At 39.7% G+C, this 25,392-nt stretch overlaps 1 protein-coding gene across 3 annotated transcripts in view; it reads right to left on the bottom strand.

Moving 5' to 3' along the window:
• Positions 1–25,392, bottom strand: part of Rgs7 (regulator of G protein signaling 7) — a 368,440-nt gene that overhangs the window by 88,732 nt on the left and 254,316 nt on the right. For 2 of the 3 annotated variants that reach the window (XM_013354256.2, XM_005368530.2), the window contains exon 4: positions 18,287–18,337. The exons of the other annotated variant lie outside the window; for it this stretch is intronic. In XM_013354256.2, the coding sequence (XP_013209710.1) occupies positions 18,287–18,337 (51 nt within the window). The remainder of the gene's footprint in view (positions 1–18,286; positions 18,338–25,392) is intronic. 3 annotated transcript variants of the gene reach the window in all.

Raw genomic sequence — 25,392 nt, 5'->3', positions numbered from 1 at the left:
AGACAGTGTAAGAGTATTGTACTGTGAATGCGTTAGGCAAGGTTGTATCTAAACACACAACTGCTTTACAGCAAAAAATAATCTATTACAAATCAGGAGTTCACTTAAGCTTTAAGTAGGGGATTTAGAAAGATACTATCAATACCCTCATGTTTATGACCACTTATTCCAAAAGAAAATTGCTGTCAAACTGGTGAGCACCCAGTCTACCAGGAAGAGGTAATTCATTCTTCACTGGCGTATTCTGTCTCCAAATTTGCCATGCCCCTTGTGACATTTGCAAGGAAAGTATTAGGCTACAATTAGCAGTTCAAATAGCTTTCAGCACCAACCTGGCATCCTTCTAAGCATCATGGTTTATAGAAGGAAGAGTGGGTTCAAGGACACTGAGAAGGAAGAGAGACACTTCTTACATCCTTTGGTTTCCAGAAACCAAGGAGCCAGAGGAGTTTGAATTTCTCCAGGAATCTCAGACTGAGAAACAGGCAAGGATGAAGTTAAGGGTCAGCAAGGGGAATGACTTGTCCCTCAGATATAGATGTTTTACAGTTTTGCAAACTTACACATCACTTTGAAGAAGAGACTGAAGTCAAAACAACTCTGAGCCAGTGGTGGGCAAGACCAGTCTTGACTCGAATGCTTACTTAAGTGTCCTTATCCTCAACTTAAATCTAAAGGTCACGTTAGTATGGCAAAGATGAGCTTGAGAGGAGGTGCACCTCTTTGTTTCTTTTCCCAATGTGGCCACATTGAAGAAATCTTTCTCAACGTTTTCTCATTGCCTATCTCTTTAATTGGCCTATTTAGAATGTGTAGGCAAGTTTATATTTGTTAAAATAATACACAGCCTAAATTTGTACTGAAAGCTCCAGTCATACAAAATTCAAAAGTCTTTGTATTGTCTGGGGAGCTATAGCCTATCTTTAATTGATTAACAACATATAGTCCAAAATTTTTGCTTCATTAAAGCTCAGCTATCAACATTCTTATCCCTGCAAATCTGCCTGTGTTCATGGAAGTTTCTACTGAAAACACAATGCATTTGATTTTCATCTCTACCAGTCAGCCTTCCCCCCAATCAGCTCATGGGTGACCCTTGCTTTTAATTATTCCTTTCTCCCTTCACAAAATCACAAGGAGGAACATTTGTCTTTATTTCCAAGGGAATTCTATGTGGGATTTTAATGAGAGTATTGCTCATTCAATAATGTCATGAACTGAGCTGTACCAGTTCCTTCTGGAAAATCAACATTAAACTCTCCGTGAAACTGTGGAGAGAGAAAGAAACAGGGGGAGACAGACAGACAGAGAGAGAGAGAGAGAGAGAGAGAGAGAGAGAGAGAGAGAGAGAGAGAGAGAGAGAAGAGAAGGGGAGTCCTTGATTTGCAAGCTTCCTAAGAACTTCTCCATACTACAGTTACCCCCTTCCTTGCCTCTCAATTCATTCTTTATGGAAGAATGCTTTTATGTATCTATTTCTCTTACTTCAGATTCCCATTACTTTCTTCAGCTTGTTATGCTCTCATTACCAAATCTTTTTTTCCCTAAAAGACTGCCAGTGAAGTCCTAGAAGAAATGTCCCATATATGTTCTGTAATCCTCTCTCCTATGCTACCCCTGTCTTAGCAGCTCAGATTTTCACAACTCTATATACCCTGCTGTCTTTCCCACTGGTTTCTGTTCTTTGATGTCTCCACTATGGCAAGTTTCTTTGCCTCTTTCCTTACCATTTTTTCTTTGACAAGTTCACATAATTTCAAATGTTTGATTATCAAAAGTATAACTCGATCATCACATATTCCATTCATGGGAGAAGGACACAGAACAAAGGCCCAGCCTTCACAATTTACTTAATAGATGAAACCAATAAATAAGTAGATAGTTAACCACAAAATCTAACAAGAATTTCAACAGCGATAAGTTCCATGTGTTGTAGAAATACAGTAAAAAAAAATAGTCCCATCTAATCTTGGGAGCTCAGAAAAGTTTCCTAGAAGTCTTGACATTTATTTAATTCAAGTCCTGAAAAGCAACAACAAAACAAGAACAGGAGTTATAAAGTAAGAAGAGGTTCCAAACAAATATAGGAGCATATGTGTAACTGATGATGTTCATGGTGATCAAGGGCATGCAGCAAAGCCATTTAGGAACCAACGAGCAGGCTGGTGGTTGGAAGGTACAGCACAGTGTATGTTGAGAAGCAGTGGTCACAGGAGATACAAGGATAAATATGACTCCATTGTAAATGACTCTATGTGCTTTAAATATTAGCAATGTGTTTCCAGAATACATTGCACATACCCTGATGAAAGTTTTAGACTTTGAGACTAAGTGTACACTTACTTGATGGTTTTGCCTATATATTCCCCAAAGGCAATGAGGGATCATTAGAGTCACAGAGCTTTGAAAAAGGTGTAATTAGATCTCGGTTTTAGAAAGATTATTATTATTATTGCTTCAGAGAAATGAATCTACTGATATGGAACAAGAGAAGAAGGTACCATTGTCCCTCAGTATCTATTAGGAGTTCGGATCCAGGAATTCTCTGAGGATACAGAATTATTAAGATCCCCAGATAAAACAGAATGACATTTGTATGTAATCTATTCACAGCTTCCCAAGTACTTCCACATAACCTCTAACTTACTCAAATACCCAATAAAATGTAAAGACTGCATAAATAGTTGTTAGGTTTTTCTCTTTATGTATTTTCAGTAAAATGTGATTTTTTTTCTAATAGCTTCTATCCACAATTTTATACACTCATCCATGCACACAGAACCTTGAGCATGTGGGGCAGACTTGGTATAAACTAGAAATTTATGGCAGTTCTCAGTTAAATGTGAGAGGCAGTGGAGAAGACTGGTGCTCAGACCAAAGAAACATTTAGGAGGCAGTGTCTACACCGATTTGAGAATGGAACAAGGAGGTCAGTTTTAGGATGGTTGCATACAAGATGCCTGTGACACATCCAAGTTGAGGACTATTTGATCCAAACATTGGTAGTTAAGAAAGCAGTCTAGACTGTTTGATATGTACATTGGAAGTTAAAAAGGCAGTATAGACTGTTGGATCAGTACAGTGGAAGTTAAGAAGGCAGTGTAGATGTACATTCATAGCAGGGGCCATGCCCATCATGAGCAAATGGAGGACGGACAGGTGTGAAGAGCAGATACCTAACGAATCTGACACCTGAGTCTCCAAGACCCAGGCATCTAAGAGACAGAAGTTGCTATGAGGAATAATGATGTGCCGGAGAATCAAACTATGGTGCAGCAGGCAATGGAGCATTGAGAGACAAGAAAACAACCATGCAGCAAGGAGTTCGTATCAAGAACAAAGATAATGATTGCATCCATTAATAGCAAGACATTAATGACCAAAGCAAATAAAGGTTCATCCTATAGGAGCAGGATAGAAACAATATCCTAATGAACTGAGATCTAAATTGGAGGGGGTTTATGCATAAAAATGCAACTGAGTTTGTGGAATCAAGAGAGAACAAGACAATAGCAAAAAAATACCATAGTATCATGGAATGTTTTACAGTAGAAAGAAATGTAGTAAATCAATTAAGAGAGCACAGGATAGGGTGCTTTATTAAAAAGTAAAATGTAAGGGATGAATAACAACCCAGTGGTGATGTCAGGGGACATGATTAGCACAGACAAGCTCAAGGATGATGGGAGATGGGTGTATACAGAGGCAGCGTACCCTTGCATGTCAGAGGAGTTGGAATATTAGAGAGAAATTTCTTCCTTGACTTCTATTTCCTCCAAAACAATCCAGCAAGAGACTATAGTAAAACGGCAGTACTAAGGGAAATAGATAATATTTTTAAATGATCATTCTACTGAATAAGAAAAAAAAAACTCTTATTAGAAAACACAATGTCTTAAAACCCTGTTGGGTTGGAAACCAGCAGGTTTCATTAGCAGCAATCCAAAACACCGGGTGACCATTCAGAAACCACTGTGCACAATTTCAGTAGACAGGAGCTATAGACAGGGTGGTCTTGTATTATACTCTCTTTTAGTGAAAGCATTGGGATAATATGGAAGGACATTACACACCCTTATGGGTGGAAGAATCTAAATGCTTTGCTACTGGCATATTGATTTCCCTATTGCCTTGAGTATTGCAATCACCACTGTACCTCTGACACACGCAGACAGAGACAAGTTCTGTAAGTACCTAAATAAACAAAAGAAGAGTCCTGTCTGCAATCATTGTCTGTCTGGTTAGAGTTCAGGGAGTGATTTTACATTATTTACTCTATAGTTGAACAAAAGACTTTTTCTATTCTAACATGAGTTACAGTATTTTGATCATTAAAAAGACAAGATAGCAAATTTATTTCTGATGCTCCCTGAAAACAACACTCATTTGTCTACCTAAAATCCTATTAATTTGAAACATTTTCCCTTCCAGAGACTTCCTCTAATATCTTGGCTGGGTGTGGGCTAACCCCAAGCCCCACCTTCTGCTCGGAACATCTAGATCATCATCAAATAAAAGTCTTCAAAGCTGAGTATTACATGAACTTGTGTCCCTTACACTCACATTTCCTGAGCAAATGCTTTCAGCTCTTTTTTTGTGGCCCTTTTTTTGTTTCTTAACTCTTTAAGGATATACATATCTCTTAACCAACATTCTCCCAGGCCTCTAATACCTTCCTTATTCATAAACAATGTCCCACAAAGCTGCTGGGTTAAGATGCAAGGAGAAATTCCATATCAGCTGTATAATATGGCCTAAGCAATAGTGATCTGTATGAGATATATATATCTCTAAACACTCCTTCATTTTGAAACATTAGACCTTACTGTCACTTACTTGAATCTTTTTCTTCAGACTTCCCCTGCCTGAATTAAGTAATATAGCAAATTTCTTTCTTCCAGATACAGGGAATGTTTGTTCCCTATCACCAAGTACTAATTTATATTTGATGGCACTCTCTGGAAGCTCTGTCTCTAAGGTCCCCTTATATTAAGTGAATGTAAGGTAGGCACCAATAAATTGAGCATGAGACTCAAGTGCAAAGGAGCATCCGTGGGCACTGGGAGCTTCCATGAGCACTACTTCCCAGCAGTCGGGGTGGGATGAGGAGAGAAAGGTGGGGAGGGCAATGTTGTGGAAGGATGGGGGCTCCAGCTGCCAGGCATTTCCTGCTCCACTATCTGCTCTCATTTCTCTTCCAAAGGGTTCAGTGAGAGACCAGGATGCAAAGTCAGGCTCTCCAGTTAAGGACATTTTAGCTGGTCTTGGCTCTAACCTTGGCAAACATCAGATAAAAAGTCTTTTATATTTTATATTTTCAGCAATGGGCTTCTGCTTACAGTACCACCCCAGTGACCAAAAATTTATTAGCCTGCCATTGGATATCTGTTTGGAAATCAGACTCATTTGTCAAATTTAGGGGACCAGCTGGGAGTGCAAAAGCACTAATAAAACCAAGAGCTAATGTTCATGAAAAGACAAAGCAGTGGAAATTTACCTACTGTAGAGAGACAAGATGTTCTCGCTTTCCAGGACTGAACTGCCCACTAGACTGTGCAGCAAGCTTCAGGGGAAAGGCTGAACAATGAGTGCCTCAACCCCTCAGAGCCTCCCTCTTGCTTTCCTTTCTCTAGTACAACCCAGCCATTCCAGCAATGCTGACCTACTCCCTCTCTCTGAACGACTCAAGAAGATATATCCAGAAGTCTCATACTTTTTAAACCTAATAGTCAAAGACCTGATCTTGATCACTTACAATACATCTGAGAAGTCAGAATATCAGGATGCCAGGAGACTTTCTAAGGATTTTAACTCTTTTTTTTATTTTTTAATACTCACAGGGGTAAAATTCAACACATGGCCTGCAGCCATCACTTCACTGAAATAATGTAATTTTAGGCCTAGAGATTAATGTCTAACTGAAGAATTTTTGGTGAGTCTTTTGGAAACCTCCCTTGGCTTTCTAGACTTCTGTACATCGCATATGACACCTCAGGCTTTATTTTAACAGATGCAGCATTTATCTGTAAACCTCATTATTCACGGAATAAAATAAGCTTAGTCTCTTTTGAAGTCTGCCGAGCATTTCTCCACACTTGGTAGCATCTCTTGGCTTTCTTCAAGATAAATAGATCATTTGAAACCTATGGGTGATGACCCTGTTTCCTTTCTATAATTAAACATTTTCTGTGTCATGCAGAGCTGTGGACCCAAGGGCTTTTCACTTTGAGGAAAACCTCCAGCCAAAGCTTGTACTTGAATGTGGAAATATTTCTACTGTGTTGATAAATGTTAAAGATTTAAAGCAGTTTATTTTCAATGCCAATGGTCTCTTTGTGAAGTACATTGCATTCAACATTTATTGTGTATACCACAAATATCAAGCACTGTAAAGGAGGCAGAGAATCAATCCCTCTATTTAGAAAGAATATATTCTAGCAAATGTACCCCAGATCTCAGCAAATTCCCTAAAGACAGACCATCATGTTTCAGTGAAGGGACAGTCCATAGCAACAAAGATATTTTTCATGTAAAGATGCTCTTGGGATGCTGAGGTAGAAAAATATGAGTTCAAGGCCAGACAAGACTGCATAGTAAAAATTGTCTTAAAAGGAAAGGTTCTTGAAAAGAAAATCATTCTTAAAAGTCATTGGTGGCAACAAACCTGATCATGTAGATAAATTCAGAAACTGTGGTTAAGAGTGGGGTTGATGGGGAACCTCCTTCAGCCAATGGCCTTTGAGAGGCTGGACCAGGTGGGGTGTGGCCTTGGGTACCAAAAAAAAAAACCTACAGTACTGTGCTTTAGCTCTCTCTTCCCACTTGCCACACCAGAATGTTGAATTCCATTCCTGTTTCCTCACTGTGATCCATGAGTTCCCTTTTAATAAAAAAACACCCAGTATGTACTCTATTTGGAGCTAGTCTGGGATTATTTGATTTGCATTCCCCCTCATCTGACATATTCTGCTTCATAGGGTGAAGGAAAATTTTACTCTTTTCTCTTTGAATACAACTCACTAGCTAAAATGAAACCTTGATCTTTGGTTTTGAAGCTATTGGTCACTGTCCCCAGACCTAAGAGCTTAAGAGATTTGGTTTTTAACAGGACTCAAGGTGAGACAGGGCTGTGAAGAAGCTTCCTTGAATGTGCTGTATTTTCCTTCCACCATCACGGAGACTCTGTAAATCTATCAAAAAGCTTGAGTAAGGGTTCACTTAAGTGACAACAGAAGTAGGGATGACATCCAGGGCTAAGGCCATACCAAGGGCAGTAGAAGGACATTGTGAGAAGCAGAGATTGACAAAGATCAATTGAGGATATAGCCAAGATGAAGCTATCAAATAAGACTACATAGACGTGCTAGAATGTAAGTGTCTCTCTGGGAGAGATACCTATGTATATGCTTTCTTTGTTTCTTTTTCATTTTTGTACATTTCCCTAATTCCTAATTACCTGGAATGGATGTCTATTGCTCTTCAAAAATTCAAATCACTTTTAAAACATGCATGGCAAGGACCTGTGACTTTTGACATCTGTCCCTAAGTATTGACTGCCAAATCACCTACCAAGCAGTCATCAGGAGAATATAAGGAAATGTGAGGGAATCCTGGGGATCTCTTGGAGAACACCAGTGGTTCACTGCTAACGCTACCATTTCTCTTGTAGACGTATAGGACCCTCAGCAAGGGGAAAATCAAATGTCAGGTTTGCCAAAAACCCTCGTTGGAGAATTCAGTACAATCAATGACATACACAGAAATTCCACAGTAATTGGTTCAGTCAAAAGAACAAAGATTGATAGGTACATAAGCCACAATCTGAGTGTTGCCACCTGTAAAATGACTTAATCAGAACTCTCCATTGTGAGCTTAATGGAGGCTAATGGATCTAGCAGTATAGGTGTTCGTGAGCACAGCAGGGGCCAGGAACTCTGAAGAATTCAAAATGCTTCAATCAACAGAATTGGAAGATAACTTCCAATAGCTAAAAACCGTTTTTGTTCTATTATACTTGAAAACCCCCTTGTTTAAAACGGAGACTGGCAAATTTAAAATTTCAAACTCACATTCTCTGTTACAAAGACATTTCTTATACTGGTTGTTTTACAAGGGATGATGGCTTTCATGTCAAAATAAGACCTTGTGTGTGATTTGCGGCCAGGTGATGGTGAAAGAGTTTGGACATCATATCCCAGGAAGACCTGTATTTAGGTCACAAAGAGCCCACCAGTGCCATGCTTGATATACTTCTGGAGCTAGAATCTCAAGTCATTCTTAGTTGGAACAAAAAAAAAGCTTATGACCTATGAAACGGACACAGAGAAGATAGCATCGTTCTCAGTTCAAACCCTGAGGGGAGAGACCCCAACACCTCTCTAGGGTGGAGAAATAAAGTACTGTGTTCCCTTTAATAAACAATAAACAGGCCTAGCTCCAGACAGCTCTTCCACAACTGTTCCTGGACCCTGCCAGATAAGAGATGTAATCATTTCATTTCCCTGCCCTTTGCTGGTTGTCAGGGCTGTTGAATCAAGTTTATCTCAGATGATGCCTGGGCTCTAAGTCTATTAGTTTTGTCAAATTCCATTTGCTTTGTCTCCCCTTTATGCTTTTCCTGCATTTCCTTTCTTTTTGCGATTGTTTATGAGAGAAAGCATAAACAGCAGATTGAGACCTGAGTGAATGTGGGTCTGTCTCATCAGCAATAGGTGGCTGGGGAGCTGGGAGCCAACTGGGCCATTTCAATGGGTGCCTCTTAGACACCCTAAACCATCTTCCAGTCTGTTGCCTGCATCTCTACACCTAGCAACCATGTTCACACAAAAGGAAACCACGCTGCCCTTTCAGGGTATAAACACAGATCTGACTCTTTGAGTAAGCTCCTTGTGATGAAGCCAGCAACTTCCTCAGGCCAGGGGAGAAATTAGTTCACACCTGCTGTGATACTGATGCACACTGGAAATTTGTTAAGAGAGTTAATCCTATGCATAACTGCAACTTCAAAGGGGGGGGGGAGTAAGTCAGGAAAGCTGTGGATATGATAATTGACTTGATTACAGCAATCATTTCACAGTGCAACTCAAAGCATCAACTTGTGACCTTAGTTGCAGATGATTTTCTTAATTCTACCTCAGAAAGATGGGAAAAACAATCAATGCTACAAAAATTCTTTATAGTTTATGCTTTTTTCTGTAAATGAAAATTCAAATTGTTATATAAAAAGAACACAAAATGTTCTAAAATATTAACCTCAAAGAAAGTTAAGAAGAAAGCAAAACCAACGAGCGACTGGGGAACTAGACAATATAATCAGACAGTTTTGCATTTTTTTTAATTGGTCTGTGGAGTAGACACTGAAAATGTATCCGTACTGCAATAGGAAGCATCTCTAAGTGGAGTCAGACAGCCGCTCACGACATCCCTTTATAAACGTGTACAGCAGTGCAGGCTCCAGGACAGAAAAGACAGAGGTTCTAGCCATGTTTCCTACACCCTCCGTGGGCTCCATAATTGCTACCAAATTCAGTAAGCAATAGGTGCATAAATAAATCAGATAAATACAAGGGAAGTCACAAAACTCTGGGACAGGCATTTGGGGATAAAGAGCTGTGGTGGTTAAATAAGAATGGCCACCATAGGCTCCTCTATTTGAATGCTTAGTTACAATTCAGTGGCATGATTTACAAAGGATTAGGAGGTATGGCTTTGTTAGAGTAGGTGTCTTTTTACTGGAGGAAATGTGTCATTGGGCATGGGCTCCTGGGCTTTGAGGTTTCAAAAGCACATGTCAGGCCTAGTCTCTCTCTCTCTCTCTCTCTCTCTCTCTCTCTCTCTCTCTCTCTCTCTCTCTCTCTGCAGATCAAGATGTAGTGTCAACAACTTCTTCAGGAACATGTTTGCCTGCATGCCACATTGATCCCTGCCATGATGATAATGGACTAAATCTCTGAAACTGTAAGCAAACCCCAACTAAATGCTTTCTCTTAGAAGAGTTGCCTTGGCATAGTATCTCATCATAGCAATAGAACAGTGATTAAGAGAAACCAAAATAGGGATACCTGCAGGAGAGACAAAATCAAGTACACTGTGCTGTCCTCAATACCGATGGTTTGAACGCTATATATCCAGATGTTTTCCTCGATTGCTTGTCCATCTTATTATGCATTTGTTGAGACATGGTCTCTCAGCGGACAGAATGCTAAATGTTTCATTAGATTGGCTGAGGAGCAAGCCCCCAGGATCCACCAGTTCCGGGACTGTGCCTAGCTGGTGATCCAAACTCAGGACCTCAGGCCTGCACAGCGTGTGCTTTAACCACGGAGCCATCCCTCTCCTCTGACCCGAGTGTTCTTATTGGAAAATGAATGTTTCCACTTTTAAATATTGGCTCCCTCCCTTATTATCTTTATGGCACAAGACAATGGGTTTTGATTTTTATTTGATTAGAACAATTATAATTAGGAGAGTTGATGCAAACTGAGGTCACCTGTTCCAGTAAGGGAGGAAGCAGTCCAATGTCAATGTAGATGCTAAGTAAGGAGACTGAACCTTCCTCCCTAGATTAGTGTGCTTCTAAAGGAGCCTAGAGAGCTCCTTCTCTTTTTCCTTCTTCCAGGGGAGACCATGTTGAAACAAAGCTGTCTGTGAACCAGAAAGTGGACTTGAACACCAAATGTGCCAGTGTCCTGAACTTATACTGGGCCAGCTTCCATGACCACGAAAACTGAATGCATCTACTAACTAAGTCAATATATTGCTTTGTCTTATTTCAGGCTGAATGGATAAAACTGATGGTCAACTGAGCGTATGGAAAAAGGAATTTTCCATGTATTGGCTTCTAAAAGAAGCCAATAATATACTAAGATAAACACACAAAGGGAAAATCTGGCCCTTGCATATCTCACAGGAAATAACTAGAGGAACATATGGGATTCCTTGTGTAGCTGAAGCTCTCTGACTTTAGCAACAGGAACATGTATTAAAAGTAGTTACAGTAGTTAAGACCGCCATCTTGTCAGGATCTAAAACAATCTGGAAAACAAGCCTAATTTTCTATTATGTTAACTTCTGAGCATGTCTGAGAGGGGGATAACTTGATCAAGTCAAGCAAGGTGAGAAGACTCATCCTAAAGGAGGGTGCTACTACTCTTTGAGTTTAGGTCCCAGGCTGTAGAAAAAGAGAAAAGCTAACTGAGAAGGGGGGGGGGAGTCCATCTCTCTTTTCTTCCTGACAATGGACATGGTGTGACCAGCTGCTTCTTGATCTGCTGCCTTCACTTCTCCACCGTGATAGCCTGTCCCCTTGAACAAGTTCACCAAAGCAAATCCATCATTAATGAAGTACATTTGTGAGGGTATTTTATCATTGTAACAGAAGACAGAATTAACACAAGCAGATATTAAAAGATGTAAGGACACTGACAAGCTTTTATTTCTTGAAGTATTATTCATAAGGTAAAATGCACCCTTTCAAGAGGGACCTTTGGGTAACATATTATCTTGAGACTAGCTCAAACAATGTTGCTAGAGGCATATAAGAAGGATCTCCCCCAGACATGTTGCATCAGTGTTAAATGATGCTTTACAAACCCAGGATGTATGCATGTAATGATTTGCCAGGACTAGAACAATAATAAATGGGTCACTTTAATTTATTGCAGATTGGCATGATAGCTTGCAGAATGAACAAAAAGATATTTTTTTATGAGCTCATGAGGGTTTGGATGTTATTTGCAAGGTGTTTCAAATGCTTCTACCACACAAGATTATCATTTGAAAGAATCTGAGTGTATGCAAAAAAAAGATTCCTTTTTTATTTACTGTAAAACACAGGAATGCTGATATTCAGAAAATGGCTCTAATAACAGAATGTGCCCAGAATATGACTGTAAGTATTAAGTCAAATCCAAAAATATCAAGGTAGTATTTCAGAAAACCACCATGTCATATGTCACCTCATCAGATGGCTCCATGACTCTCTCTATCATGTAGCCACCATTTATGGAAAAAGTATAATCTAGATTAGAAGTAACTGTTCAACCAGGTAAAGATGAATGGAGCAGAGAGGTGAAGAAACTGAGGTCAGGTTTCTGGGCTTCTTTGAGCTTCACAATGCCTCTGTTGGTTTTCCAACAGTGGCGTCATGAAATATCTGTCTGCTGCTTCACGATATCAATGTAATAATCAAAAGAAATAACTTGTTTGGTTCCTAAGTGCTTAAAATACAAATCCAAACTATCTTCAAAAGAAAACGGAGATATTACCTTCTCCCCAAGTCCCCATGTACCCAGGTTCCAAGGGCTGTGATATCAGTGGCAGACTAACTGGATCCATACAAAAGCCATTGATAATGGACTCCCTAAGTGAACTAATGGGATTTAGAGTGCTTTCTTCAGAGGACTGCAGCTGCCTCTGGATGGCAGATGATCGATTCTATAACGGCTCCTGCGATGAGGTGACTTCATTCATTCAGGGAAGGGCTAGTCACTGAACCAGCCACTAATGTACACGTTAAACTTCTGGTCGGCTTTTGAATCTTGACTTTCTCACTGAAGTTTCATTACAGGTAACTCTTCTAAAAGACCTTTTTATTACACTTGCTTGTTTATCTATTTGTGTTTGTGGGGAGTGTCACAATGCATCTCTGGAGGTCAGGGGACAACTTGTAAGAGTTGCAAGGGGATCAAAGTCTTCACAGCAAGAGCCTTTATCCACTGAGCCATTTAGCTGTCCTGAGAGGGTTTGTGGCTATTTCAAATTAAGCTTGTACTTTGGATAATTCTATATTTATACCTAAGCTTATTCTCCTCCTTCATTTCACACTTTGTATATAAACACCAGGCTTAGTCGATGAACTTAGTGGGTTTTTTTTTTAATTCCTGCATCTCCTGTTTTACTTAGACAAGCAAGGTTTGAAGCATTAGTGTAATACACTTGGAATAAACTTGATAATACTCAAGCCAACTCCCGTATTAACAAAATCAGTTGACTGTTGAAAATTAATCAACTTTAACACTTCAATTTAACAAAGAAAATTTATGCCTTCCACTATGATGTTTTTTCAAATGAATTGATTGTGCAACACATGTGAGACAAAATAAAAGAGAACATTAACCTCAGAAACCAACAGACAGATGGAATAGTATCAACTGGCAATCTTCCCGAAGTCCATTGCCAAAAGAACAGTCAATGGGAACTGAAGATTTCATGGCATTGGATGTGTTTAAAGGCAAGTATATAATGGCATGTATTTAAAAAAAAAAAAGAACCCAATTCAAATAAATGTCTTTGCAGAAAGTTAAAAAGAACCTGTGCAATTTAAAAATAAAATCAAGATTCTGGCCTGCTTCCACACAGACTCGTTAAAACTTCACAAAGTACACTACAGTACTAAAGCATTTTTAATATAAGAGGGCAATTAGAGTCATTAACTCACTCAATGCCAAAGAACATCTCAATTCCCTGTGTGTAAAACCCAGGAACATCTTCTATGTCAAGGCTTCACAATGAAGACGAGAATCTCAAATAGCATGGGATGGATTGTGTAGAGCTAGATGGCAGAGGAACAGTTAGGCGCCCTTCCAGGAACACAGAAATATAAAGCACATCTCAATACTGCAAACCCTCGCTCCTCAGACTCTTCATTTTGGTCAGTGTAGCTTCATAAGCGTCCAGTGAGCTAGCAAATGAGCAGAATGACACCAAGGAATCACTGGTGTCCCCAGGAAGCCTGCCACAGGTGTGGGAGAAAGAGCTTCAAAGCCTAACCAAATAATATTGTAAATATATCTACCCCAGAGGGCAAATTTAAGAGGCAGAGCAAGTACAAATGTGATCTCTGCGTTCATCGTGTTTGTCTATGAATGAGATCATAGTGAACGTGACACGAGCAAGAATTGGCAGGATGCGGGACTGAGAATATGATGAGAAGGCTGAAGGGTGAGAAGATAAGAACTACCTAGATAGCAGACTAGCAAATGTTTACGTGTCAAAAATCAGAGCGCTTGGGGGCTGGAGAGATGGCTCAGAGGTTAAGAGCATTGCCTGCTCTTCCAAAGGTCCCGAGTTCAATTCCCAGCAACCACATGGTGGCTCACAACCATCTGTAATGGGGTCTGGTGCTCTCTTCTGGCCTGCAGGCATATGCACAGACAGAATATTGTATACATAATAAATAAATAAATATTTAAAAAAAAATCAGAGCGCTTGCCCTACCAGCTGCCTACAGTGCTTCACAGAGCAAAGCAGAAACCAATCAAGCCAATTCAGGTCATTGGAGATGATCACGGGAGTCCCAGAATCCTGAGCTAAATGAAATGGGTGCTTACTTTGAAGGTTTAATGGGGTTTATCATAGAGTGGTTTATCAGAGACCAAAAAGAAATTAACATTAAAGAATAATTTTAGGCTATTAGGTAAATGAGCAAAGGTTATCATATTTAAGAGAAGAACATGCTGTTGCCCACAAAATACCTGGCGACCCAGAAGGCTAATAATACAAGAACTATGTGGGCCATCCTTGGTAGAAAGCTACAGAGAACCCTGGACCCAGAAATGGTAAGAAAGTAGGCTTACCTTCTTTGAACTGAGGAGAAAATAGAAAAGGAAATAGGATTATTTTAGGGATAGATGTTAGTGTTTATTTCTTGTGTCGGTCATGCCTGTTGCTGTACTCCACACAAAGCTTGGGTAAAGCACAGCTGTCAGTACGTAGGAAAGAACGATGTTGATGTGGAGAAGCAGCCACAAGAAAGCAACAAATAGGCCACTGGCTAGAAACACCAGTAACAGGCACCAAAAATCTCAGGGGAGACTGAGATCTGGCAGTTTTTATTAACTTTGGTTTTATTGTTGCTGTTTGTTTTTGTTTTGTTCTCTTTCCCCAGACTAGTCGTTGGACAGACTTCATGTATGTGTGCAACAGCATAGACTTAACTCTAGAGCTGAACCCAGGAACACAGAAGCAAGAATAAGTCTCCGCTTTGGGTTGTGTTGTGTTCAGTTTACCCTCCAGCAAGACGACCCAAACAGGCATTGGATAGATGTACAGAACATCCATCAAGGAGAAGTCAGCGAGACTGCGTGGACAGTACATATTTGGGAATTCTTGGGCTTAGGTTACTGAGGAACAGTGCGTGTTAATGGAAAAGAAGACAGTAAAAAAACCACAGCAATCTGCCCAGTTCAGCTTTATAGATTAGCTACAAAGCTAAAAGGCATTTTGAGAGGCTGAGACCAAACCAGTGAAACAGAAAGAGGCAGGAGTAGAATGCATTGAATCAATCACTCATCAAGGGAGGTGAAGGTTCCCCGGAGCCTGCAGTGAGCACTAAAACTATTTTTAAAATGAACAAAAATGTGAAGAAGTCAAAGAGCCAGATCATCTTATAATATTCTCACATATTTCCTACAATATTTTAAAGGAGACTGGAATATAGAAGAAACCCAACATATTAGACAAATCTTGCGTGGGTATGTGGAGGATTTCCTGAGGATGTGCCCCTCCCCCATAGGCTCATAGATTTGAACAATTGGTTCCTAGTTGCTGGAACTGTTTGGAAAGGATTAGGAGACATGGCCTTGTTGAAGGAAAGGTGTCACTGAACTTGGGTTTAGAGATTTAAAAAGCCTGTGCCAGCTTCAGGAAAAATGCTCATTTTGTCCTTCCAACTTGCAGATAAGATGTAAGCACTCAGATAATGCTCCAATGTCATGCCTGCCAGTGTGCTGCTATGTTCCCTACAATTATGATCATGGATTAAACCTCTGAAACTGTAAACAAGCTCCCAATTAAATATTTTTTAGAAGTTGTCTTGGTCATGATGTCTCTTTACAGCAATACAAAAGTAAGTAAGATGGTTTTATTGTATATATGTACACAATGTATATCTGTACATGCCAATAAAACTAAGAAGAATCGTAAATTCCAACTAAAGATGATGGAGTTCTATTTTAAAAGGAACATTACACTGTGCCATAGTGTCTAATGATACTAAATTGCTGGAATGGGAGTGGAGGTACTCTGGCATTGGTTAACAAAATGTTAAATAATGTGAACAATATGTGCTCCTGGGTCTTGGAAAAGCCCTGAAGATCACGAAACTCACTTTGCTCCGCATGGGCCATTGGATACACAATTGGTCTTATTTTTCAGCTGGTTTTCAAAAAACCTTCTTTCAACAAATTACTGACATTTAGATCTTCAAATTGCCCATTAAGGCCATCAAACAACATTTTGCTGCCAGATAAAACACTAGACAGGCAGGAACCAGGCATTAGATTCTCTTTCATTTTTAAACAGATTCAGGACATTGGTGAGGTCCAAAGTAAACCAGACATCATAATAACATAATCTCCCTTCTAAACAGCTCCATTCATGGGGCCATAAAAGTAACTTTCTTAATGTCAACTACATCGCTAACTACATTTAGTTGAGAACAGGCTGTGTGTGCAGAACAATCACCAGGGCTTCTTTTCACATTTCTGAAAACCTACCAGAGAGGCTTATATTTATACTCCATCTAGAGTAAACTTGTTCATTCAAAGAAATAAACCAACAAGTAAAACACCATCTTGTTTTGCTTGTCATAACATAACTGGAAATCTTGGGCTGTGTGGTAAGTTTCATGTCAGCATGGACTACAGCAAGATGGATTCCACACCAGAAATTTTAAGTATCAAGTTGTTATAGAAAAATACTCTTTGGAACTTATTTTTTAATGCATTGATCTATATTATTGTTGTTGGTGGTAGTTGTAAGTCAGCAGCACATTTGGGACCATTTTCTGAACGGCTATAGATATGCAAATAAGACATACCAATGGCAGAAAACTGAACTGTGAACTTGTTAAGAGTGCGGCTTTCATCGTAAGTCCATCCTCTCTCAGTGACAGTGCAGTTGTACGATAGTGGCTCCATTCTTTAGTTAACACTTTTAATCCCTCTGAACCGACTACAGAAATATTTTCAAAGTTCATGTATCAACTGAGCATGGGTATGGATACAGAATTCAGGCTACATTTTCTGATGAAGTGGTTTTGTTAAACTATCACAGATGGCAAAAATCCTTTTATCTCCATGTAATATCTATCAAGTTTAAGTCACTCTAAGGTAGTAATCAGTAATCAGCAGAGGGGGAACAAAAGACATAAACCTCCCTTTCCAGGTAGTAGGTAGAGTGTTATACACGTCAATGTATCCCCCACACTTTCTTCCACACCCTGTTGCTGGAATTTCAGTCCCCTGAAAGCTATTAGATTCTCAGTGTCTCTGCTACATAGCAGAGCTTATTTATATTTTTGGGATGTAAATAGTTGGCCACGCATGAAAGCTTTTATATCACATTTTCAAAAGTCATTTGGTGTGGGAGGTCCTTCTGACTATGTGTTGCTTTTATTGGTTAATGAATAAAGAAACTGGCTTAGCCTATAGCATGGGAGGAAGAAGGCAGAGTTAGAGAGAAGTGACAGAGCCACTGGAGACAGATGCTGTGAACTCTACCGGGTAAGCCACAGCCACATGGTGATATACAGATTAATAGAAATGGGTTAAATTAATGTAAGAGTTAGCTGATAAGAAGCTAGAGCTAATGGGCCAGGCAGTGATTTTAATTAACACAGTTTCTGTGTGATTATTTTGAGTCTAAGCTAGCTGGGCAGCAACCAACAAGCGACCCTTCCCCCAACAGTCATTGAATGTCTGAGATGTGTAACGGTTTTTTCCATGAGACACAAAACACAAGCTAGTAAAAGTTGCTTCAAGCTAAAGAATTTAATCTGTCACAGAACTAACCCTACCTACCAGTGTAAATGAGCTCAGGATTTCACTGTGAGCACTAAACACACATACATATGACCAAAAATCAGAATTGCAAAAAGCATATTGTTTTCCAATCTTATTCAAAATAAGAACTAAGACAAATGATAAATTAATGAGATTTACTATAAAGTATCCCAAAGAGATATTTAATGATTTCAAAATAATTTGCTACAAATTACAAATTACATGCACAATTATTTATGTACTTATATATAATCTATTCTAAAAATCACAAATAACCATAATTAAATAAAATGGATATTATATATGTGGAAATTATACATAAATATTTATTTTCAGTTGAATAGATGTTGACTTTGTATAAACACTAAACATAGAGTTTGAGTTTAATTATGTTTATTATCACAAAATTTGCTTGATTATTATTTTAAATAGCCTTGAGAAAAGCACATTTATCAAAACCACAAAGTAAAAACAATCTAACAATGGGAAAATAATTTATTTACCTGGATCTTCTATAGTTAAGTTCTTTATTAACCACTGAACAATGTCTGACCCTAGAAAAAGAAAAACACAAATAGATGAGAACCTTTTGTTTACAGATGATACCGTTAAGAACTTTCCACATAGGGTTCTCATTTCAGTAAATCATTATAATAAGCAGTGAAGGATCATCCACAGACAAAGTACCAAAACCACCAGTGTGAATGCATTTCTCTAATGAGCATATGTGCAAGATGGCAAATTATTAAATATGATTTATTACACTGATCATGCTTTTATTGATTTTAATGCTTTAGTCATTACGTTTATTAAATATCATGTTTCAGGCACAAATCTTACCATGGCATCAGTACAACTTTCCAGGAGGGGCCCCTCTTCATTTTAGATTGTACTTACAGTTATATCAAGCCAAATCAATGTTGTCTTTGGGTCATTAATATGCCTGGAGACTTTAGGCTCCCATGACTTCATATAGTGTTATTCTTTGGGATTGCATGCAGGGTCCTTGTTTTCAAGAGCCTCAAGACTCATGGACACAAAAGAACTTCCTTGGCCTTCACTTTTGTCTTCTCAGGGACGACAGCCACCTCAGCCCTTCCCTGAAATGACTGGGATCTTTTATTGGAGTAGAGAAAGGACCACACCACCTCACAGCTACGTAAGCAAGTCCTTAAAGAATTTCCTCAAAGCAGACTCTCAAGTTCATCTCTGTCTATTTGAAGCAGACCCTGCTTACAATCAACAATTTATACTAACTAAATAAAGCAGGCTTCCACCTCCTAACATGAAATGAGGAAGTCTCTGCTAGATCTAAAGACTGCATTTGATTTATGGAAGGGAGAGAAATGTAGTTGCTACAGGGACCTAACATATTAAACAATAGAAAGCAGGAGAATTTCTTTATTGTTCTCTGTCTGTATCTTGAGTGCTAGGGGAAGGAATCTGAAAGTCAGAGAAAGATGTGTGCATTTGACAGATCTAGAATTCTAGGCTAAAAAGAATTAGAATTGTTTTTCAGCAGACAAATAATACAATGAAAGTGCTTTCATGGGATCTAGCTAGAATTTCCCCTAGAATGCTAAGGTAGCACCAAAGGAGCAAGGTGTGCTGGTTCATGTCCACAATTCCAGTGCTCTGGAGGCAGAAGGGGTGAGATTGAGGCTGTTCTTTACCCATAGTGGCTCCCAGGCTAGTCTGGAACACAGAGGTAGGACAGCAGGGTTAGGAGTGAGGAGAACGAAAGCGCGAAAGCCTTAGAGACCAGGGCTGCAAAATTAGCACCTGAATAAACCTATTGACAAAGAGGAAACTCCCCCCATCAAGGCCAGCTAGAACTAGATAAAGCCTGTGGCCCAGGTAGGTACCACTTCACCAAGCCTCACGGTAACTCATGATTCATTATAATACTGAAACCCATTGCCCCTGGTAGACAAAGAAGATGTTAATAAGACTAGAAATGAACAAAGGGGTATGTGGAACTGTATGTAACACACAGATATGATTGACAAAGTCCACATTTTAAGGGAAAGGCAAAAAGTCCACAAGGAGGTGAGTAGTTGGCTCAGTCTGCAAGCAGAAGGATCTGACTTTGGTCTGACTCATGGTACAGTCAGGGGTGGCAGTATGTCCCAACAATTCCAGTAACAGCAGATGGAGCAGGCCCATCTAAGGGCTTACTGGCTAGCCAGTCTTACTGAAATATAAGTTTCAGACTCAACGACTTCTTCTACAAAACAACCAGACAATGTGATGTCAACCCACGGCTTTTACACATGCACACACAGGCAAGTCCACATCCATACACATGTCCATACAAACATGCCACACACATATGAGCCCACACAGTGTCACATAAAAGCCCCATCTCTTGTGTAGCCTTTGTCATTCCAGCGTCTAAATTTGACCACTGCTCCGGTTCATTTTCTCCCTTGGAAATTTATCCTTTTCGAAGCCCAGGTACAGATACATTCAGCAGAGAATTATGCCAGATCTCCAGAGAAAAAAATAATGCCAATTCTCCTCGTGTTATTCTGTGAAATAGAAAGGGAACAACTCCAAATTCTTTTTACTAAGCCAGTATTACCCTGATACTAAAACTCGACAGAGACCCAACAAAAAAGAGAAAAATTATAGGCAAACTCTTGGGTAAAGATAGACTCAAAATGTCTCACCAAAATATTTCTAAACTGAATCCTAGAACACCACCTACCATCCACTATGAACAAGGCAGTTTCATCTCAAAGATGCAGGGATATTTCAATACGAGTAAATCATGAAACACAATCCGCCACAAAAACGAACTCGATAGAAACCACATGATCATTTATCTCAGCTCCAGAGAAGACCTTGAACAAAATCCAACAATCCTAGATGACAAAAGTCCTGGAGAATATAATGATACAGGGTGCATATCTCAATTTAATAAAGGTAGTATGTAACAGTCCTATAGATAATGTCATGCTAAGTAGAGAAAAACTTAAGTCAAAAGGATTCTCTGATTAAGAAGCCTCCCCTTCTAGTGAGAGTGGTGGATGTCCTCATGACAGACCGAAACACAGTAAACACGTGACAGATATGGGTCCAGCACCACGTGAATCACTTATACTACCCCCCTAAAGCTCATGGGACATTGCAGAGACGGGAACAGGAAATACACAAAAGCTATAAGATAAGGTAAAAAGTGAAGAGATGCCATTGCTTAGACGTGATACAACTGTTGTGATCATTAACAGACATCACCTGTAGGTACCAGCATTGGACCCACAAAGTAGTGACAGGCAGCCAAGGCAGGGCAAGGGGCTCACTGGCCTTCACTGTTTGCCTCCATAACAAAGTAGATGAAGGTTCCTAGCTCCTGGGTTTACATCTGTGAAACCAAACCCAGCCAGCAGTTTGAGGATGCAACTGTGCTTCCCTGGTTTCTGACTCTCAGCTTGGGGTGGGGGTACCTTTCTTCTTCAATGTAAAATAGGGCAGAAAGCTGAGATCATAGAGCATAAATATTGCTGTATAGGTTGATTAAAGAACATCTGAGAAAGAGCGGGTTTTGACAGACAAAACAAAGGGGGGAAACGGCAGCTTCCTCCGAGCTTCCTCTGTTACATTTCCATCAGAAGAAAGAAGTGGAGCTTGGAGGCAGATTTTTTAATAAAATGAATATGTATTTCTGCCTCATGAATACAAATGGGCTATGCACTGTGGGATTACTGTATTCCTGAAGCGCAGAGTATAAGGATCTTTTGGGTTGGTTTTATGTTATTGCTGGTGTTGCTGTTTTGCAGAAGTGAAGAAGCTCACATTTTATGCACACTAAAGTAATTATTTAAAGGAGCCTTATGGTGGATTCATGTGTGATTATGCTTTTATAATTGTATTTTTAAAGTAAAGACTTTATTTTTTATTTACTGGCTCAGTATGTGAGAATGCTTTCTGCACAGCAATGCAGCTAGGCTCAGATCTCAGCACCTACATACAAAGCGATGGCTGTTACCTACACCTGTAGCCCCAGTGCTGGCAGAGGTGAAGAAGAATGGCTACGGCTTGCTAGTTGCCAAGCAACCTAGCTCCAGGTTCAATTAAGAGTCTGTCTCAAAAGAATAATACGGAGTGGCTGAGGAGGACATTTGACATTTTCCCTTGGTCTCTGGGAAGCATGTTCACAAGCACACAGATACACACACACACACACACCACATACATCACATTCATATATACTTACCAAAAAGACTTTATTCTCTAAAAGAACATTTGGGAAATATTTTTTTTTCTAGAATGTTATACACCAGGTACATTTTCAGAGGATTCCATTTTCAGAATGTTAAAAGTTAACATTTCAATACACTTTGAAACTGGATGTAACTTAGAAGGCAAAGTGCATTTTCCCAATTGTCTATAATTAGTATGAACGAGATATGAAGATCAATTGACACAAAATAATCAAGGAAATATGATTGTCTTAGAATATATGAAATCTATTTTAAATCTTGGCCTATAACAATTAAAGCTATAGACAAATGAAATGATAAAATTCTCAAATAAATAAATGGAACTGGGAAAAAGGATACGGAGTGAAGTAAGCCTGGCCCAGAAGAGTACCCTACATGTTGTCGCTCACATTTGAATCTTAGTCAAATCTTTAGATTTGAATGACTAACTTAAGTATCTCATTGTGGGTGGGAAAGCCTTATGAAAGGGGGGCTAGTGGAACACAGGCGATAAGGAGGTAGAGAAGGTGGGTACTGAGGATGGAACTTCATTTCTTCTTGAGTGCTAGAATATTCTCTGTTAGGAATATGAAGGTTAGCGTTTGTTGCCTCCTCTTAGAGGAATGACCATTTTACAGTAATTCAATAGCCCTCTTTGTGACTTATGCCTTTTCTTGTAGCAAAATCTACTTTGTGTGAGATTAACACACCTATTCCATCTTGTCTTTGACGCAGCTTTACGTAATAGCTGTCTCCTAAGAGCTCAGAAGACTGTGAGCAAGAAAAGTCACATTTCTGTTTTGTTGGGGCTAAGTAGACAATAAGCAATTAAATGCATCAAATCATTCTGATTGCTGTGAAGGAAGTCACATGCTGCTGGTAAAACAAGGTTTGAGTTGCAAATATGAAGAAAAATAATTGGATAAATTATGTGACTATCTGGGACAGAAGATCCCAGGCTAAGAATAACAAAGCCCAAAGCCCAAAGGCAGAATCCTGATTGGAGTATTAGAACATAGGAATATTGAGAGTAGAACAAACTTGACAAAATTGTTTTTTTTTAATTTATTTATTTATTATGTGTACAACATTCTGCTTCCCACACACCAGAAGAGGGCACCAGATCTCATTACAGATGGTTGTGAGCCATCATGTGGTTGCTGGGAATCGAACTCAGGACCTCTGGAAGAGCAGTCAGTGCTCTTAACCTCTGAGCCATCTCTCCAGCCCAAACTTGACAAAACTGTAACAGACTCCAAGGACAAAGAGATTATAGAAAGCATGACAAGATGTGTGTAAGACCTTTGTATTTTACTGAGAATGAGCTGAGAAAGGGGAATAATTGCTTGCTCGTGAAAACTGCGATATCAGAGATAGATTTTTTTCAGAGTGATCAGTGAGAGAAAACAACATTTATAGTGATGGTAACAACGATGAGAAATAATGAGAAAAATATGGACTTGCAATTTCTGGGCTTAAGTGCTGAAAGGGAAACCTTATTTTGGAGTGACTACCCTGTGTGTTCTTACTATTAAAACCAGATAAGAGTTCCAGCCCACCACCTGGTTAGTGGTCACAGAGTCAAAAAGTGTTGAGATTCCCCTATGAATTCTTGTTTCAAGTTCAACGCTGCTGGACTCAAACACAGAGAACCCCCAAATTCAGTGATTCATGCACGTGAGGAGAACATCCAACTGGAATAAGACCCCTGCTCTGGCCTCATCCCTCCCTGACTGGGTCAATACAGAGAAAGGAATAAGAGTATGTGTAATATGCCAAGAATAAAACTGCAAATTGGCATTTTTTTAAAAAAAAATTCTCTCCTTCCCAGAGGGCAAGAGGCACAAATTAAATTAAAACCCATACATCAAAAGCTCCTCTCTCAAGAATGCAATTATACATTAGTTAACATTCATAAGCTCAGCCTCTCTGGCTCTGTGACTTTCAAATTAGCATAGTTTTGGAGCCTATGGTGGAAAAGGAGTGAGCTCCATTAAAAGTTGATTATCTCATCAGAAACTGTGCCATCATCTTCCTTCCCGTATGGTTGTCCCTCTGTCAGTGTGACCCAATGTCTGGAAAAGCCATACAGTGAGATTTTCATACATCTATGTAAGTCACACACAGATCACTCTGGCCTCTAAGCAGGACTATGATGCATTCTACTTTAGTCAAATGGAATACACACCAAAAGCAAAATAAAACAAATTTTGTTTAGACTCAAGCAGATAAAAGCCTTTAACAGAGGGCTAAGAGAGTGTGCTCATCAATTCTGATTCTTTACGGGTGAGCCTAAAAAAACCAAAGAATTTTGTTTTCAATTTCTTTTCAAGTTTCAGTGCAATATTTCACAGAAAGTGTTTGCTTGACTCTTAGAGGACTAGAATCCATCCTTCCAGAAAAATCCAGACATTCCAGAGACCTGAAAACTGAAGGATACTCAGGCTCTATCCTTCCTGCCTCAGAGGTGGACCCCGCCAAATGGGAAGACAGATGGCAAAGACAGGCAGCCCAATGGAGGGGCTAAAAAGTAAGGGCAACCACAGAAGTCTACAGCATGGATTGAAGAGGACCTGGAAAAACTGGACGAGGCCCTGCAGCTCCAATGGCTTCTTGAGTTGTTAATATGGGAGCCTGATGGAAATTAAGAGTTCTGTGTAGTGGGGCAGGCCTGTAATATTAGCACCTGTGGGGCTAAGATGGAAAGATAGTGAGTTCTAGGCTAGCCTGGGATAGCAAGATACTATGCCAAAAGAAAAAAATACAGGCCCATGGAGTAGGGGGCTGAATTTGAACACTTCTACTGGGCATCCGGGGATCTGTAGATGAAAGTTGCAGTAGTAGAGATGCATATGGGAAGGAAATCTCGCGTTGAGCTGGCTCAGGGGATCGGGCCACAACCTACAACTGATGCGAGAAGTTGAGCAGCACAAAGGCAGAGCAGAGGGCAGGTCCCAAAGACTTCCTTAGGACATGAGAAGTCAAGGAAGACCTGACAAGTTCAGGAGTTCATAAAAGGCTTAAGGCTCTTCCCACCAAGTTATGATGCTTAAGAAAAAGAAGAGGCTGGACTGGAAGGCTGAGAGAGCATTGCTAGTTTGAGGCCGTCCTGGACTCCATAGTACAATCTTCTAAACCAAAACACTGGCGTGGGAAGAAAAGCATAAGGGAAGCGAAACTAAGAAGAGACTGGCTCAGTGACAGAAGCCACAGGATATGCAAGAAATGCTCTGCTACACAAAACACATGAGGGTCATGTTTCCGATGTCTCTTTTCATTGCCTGCGGTTCTATCTTCCTATCACTTAAAGGAAAAGAGGCCCACAAGGACCTTAAAACCAGTGATTCCATGCAGAAAAAGAAAAGCTATACATGCCAGCCATATACGTTGTGTTGCTACGGCCA

This window comes from Microtus ochrogaster, unplaced genomic scaffold (genome assembly GCF_000317375.1).
Source record: "Microtus ochrogaster isolate Prairie Vole_2 unplaced genomic scaffold, MicOch1.0 UNK35, whole genome shotgun sequence".
In the NCBI taxonomy this organism is placed as follows: domain Eukaryota; kingdom Metazoa; phylum Chordata; class Mammalia; order Rodentia; family Cricetidae; genus Microtus; species Microtus ochrogaster.
Note: the sequence above shows the minus strand (reverse complement) of the source record. Positions and strands in the feature narration are given on the sequence as shown.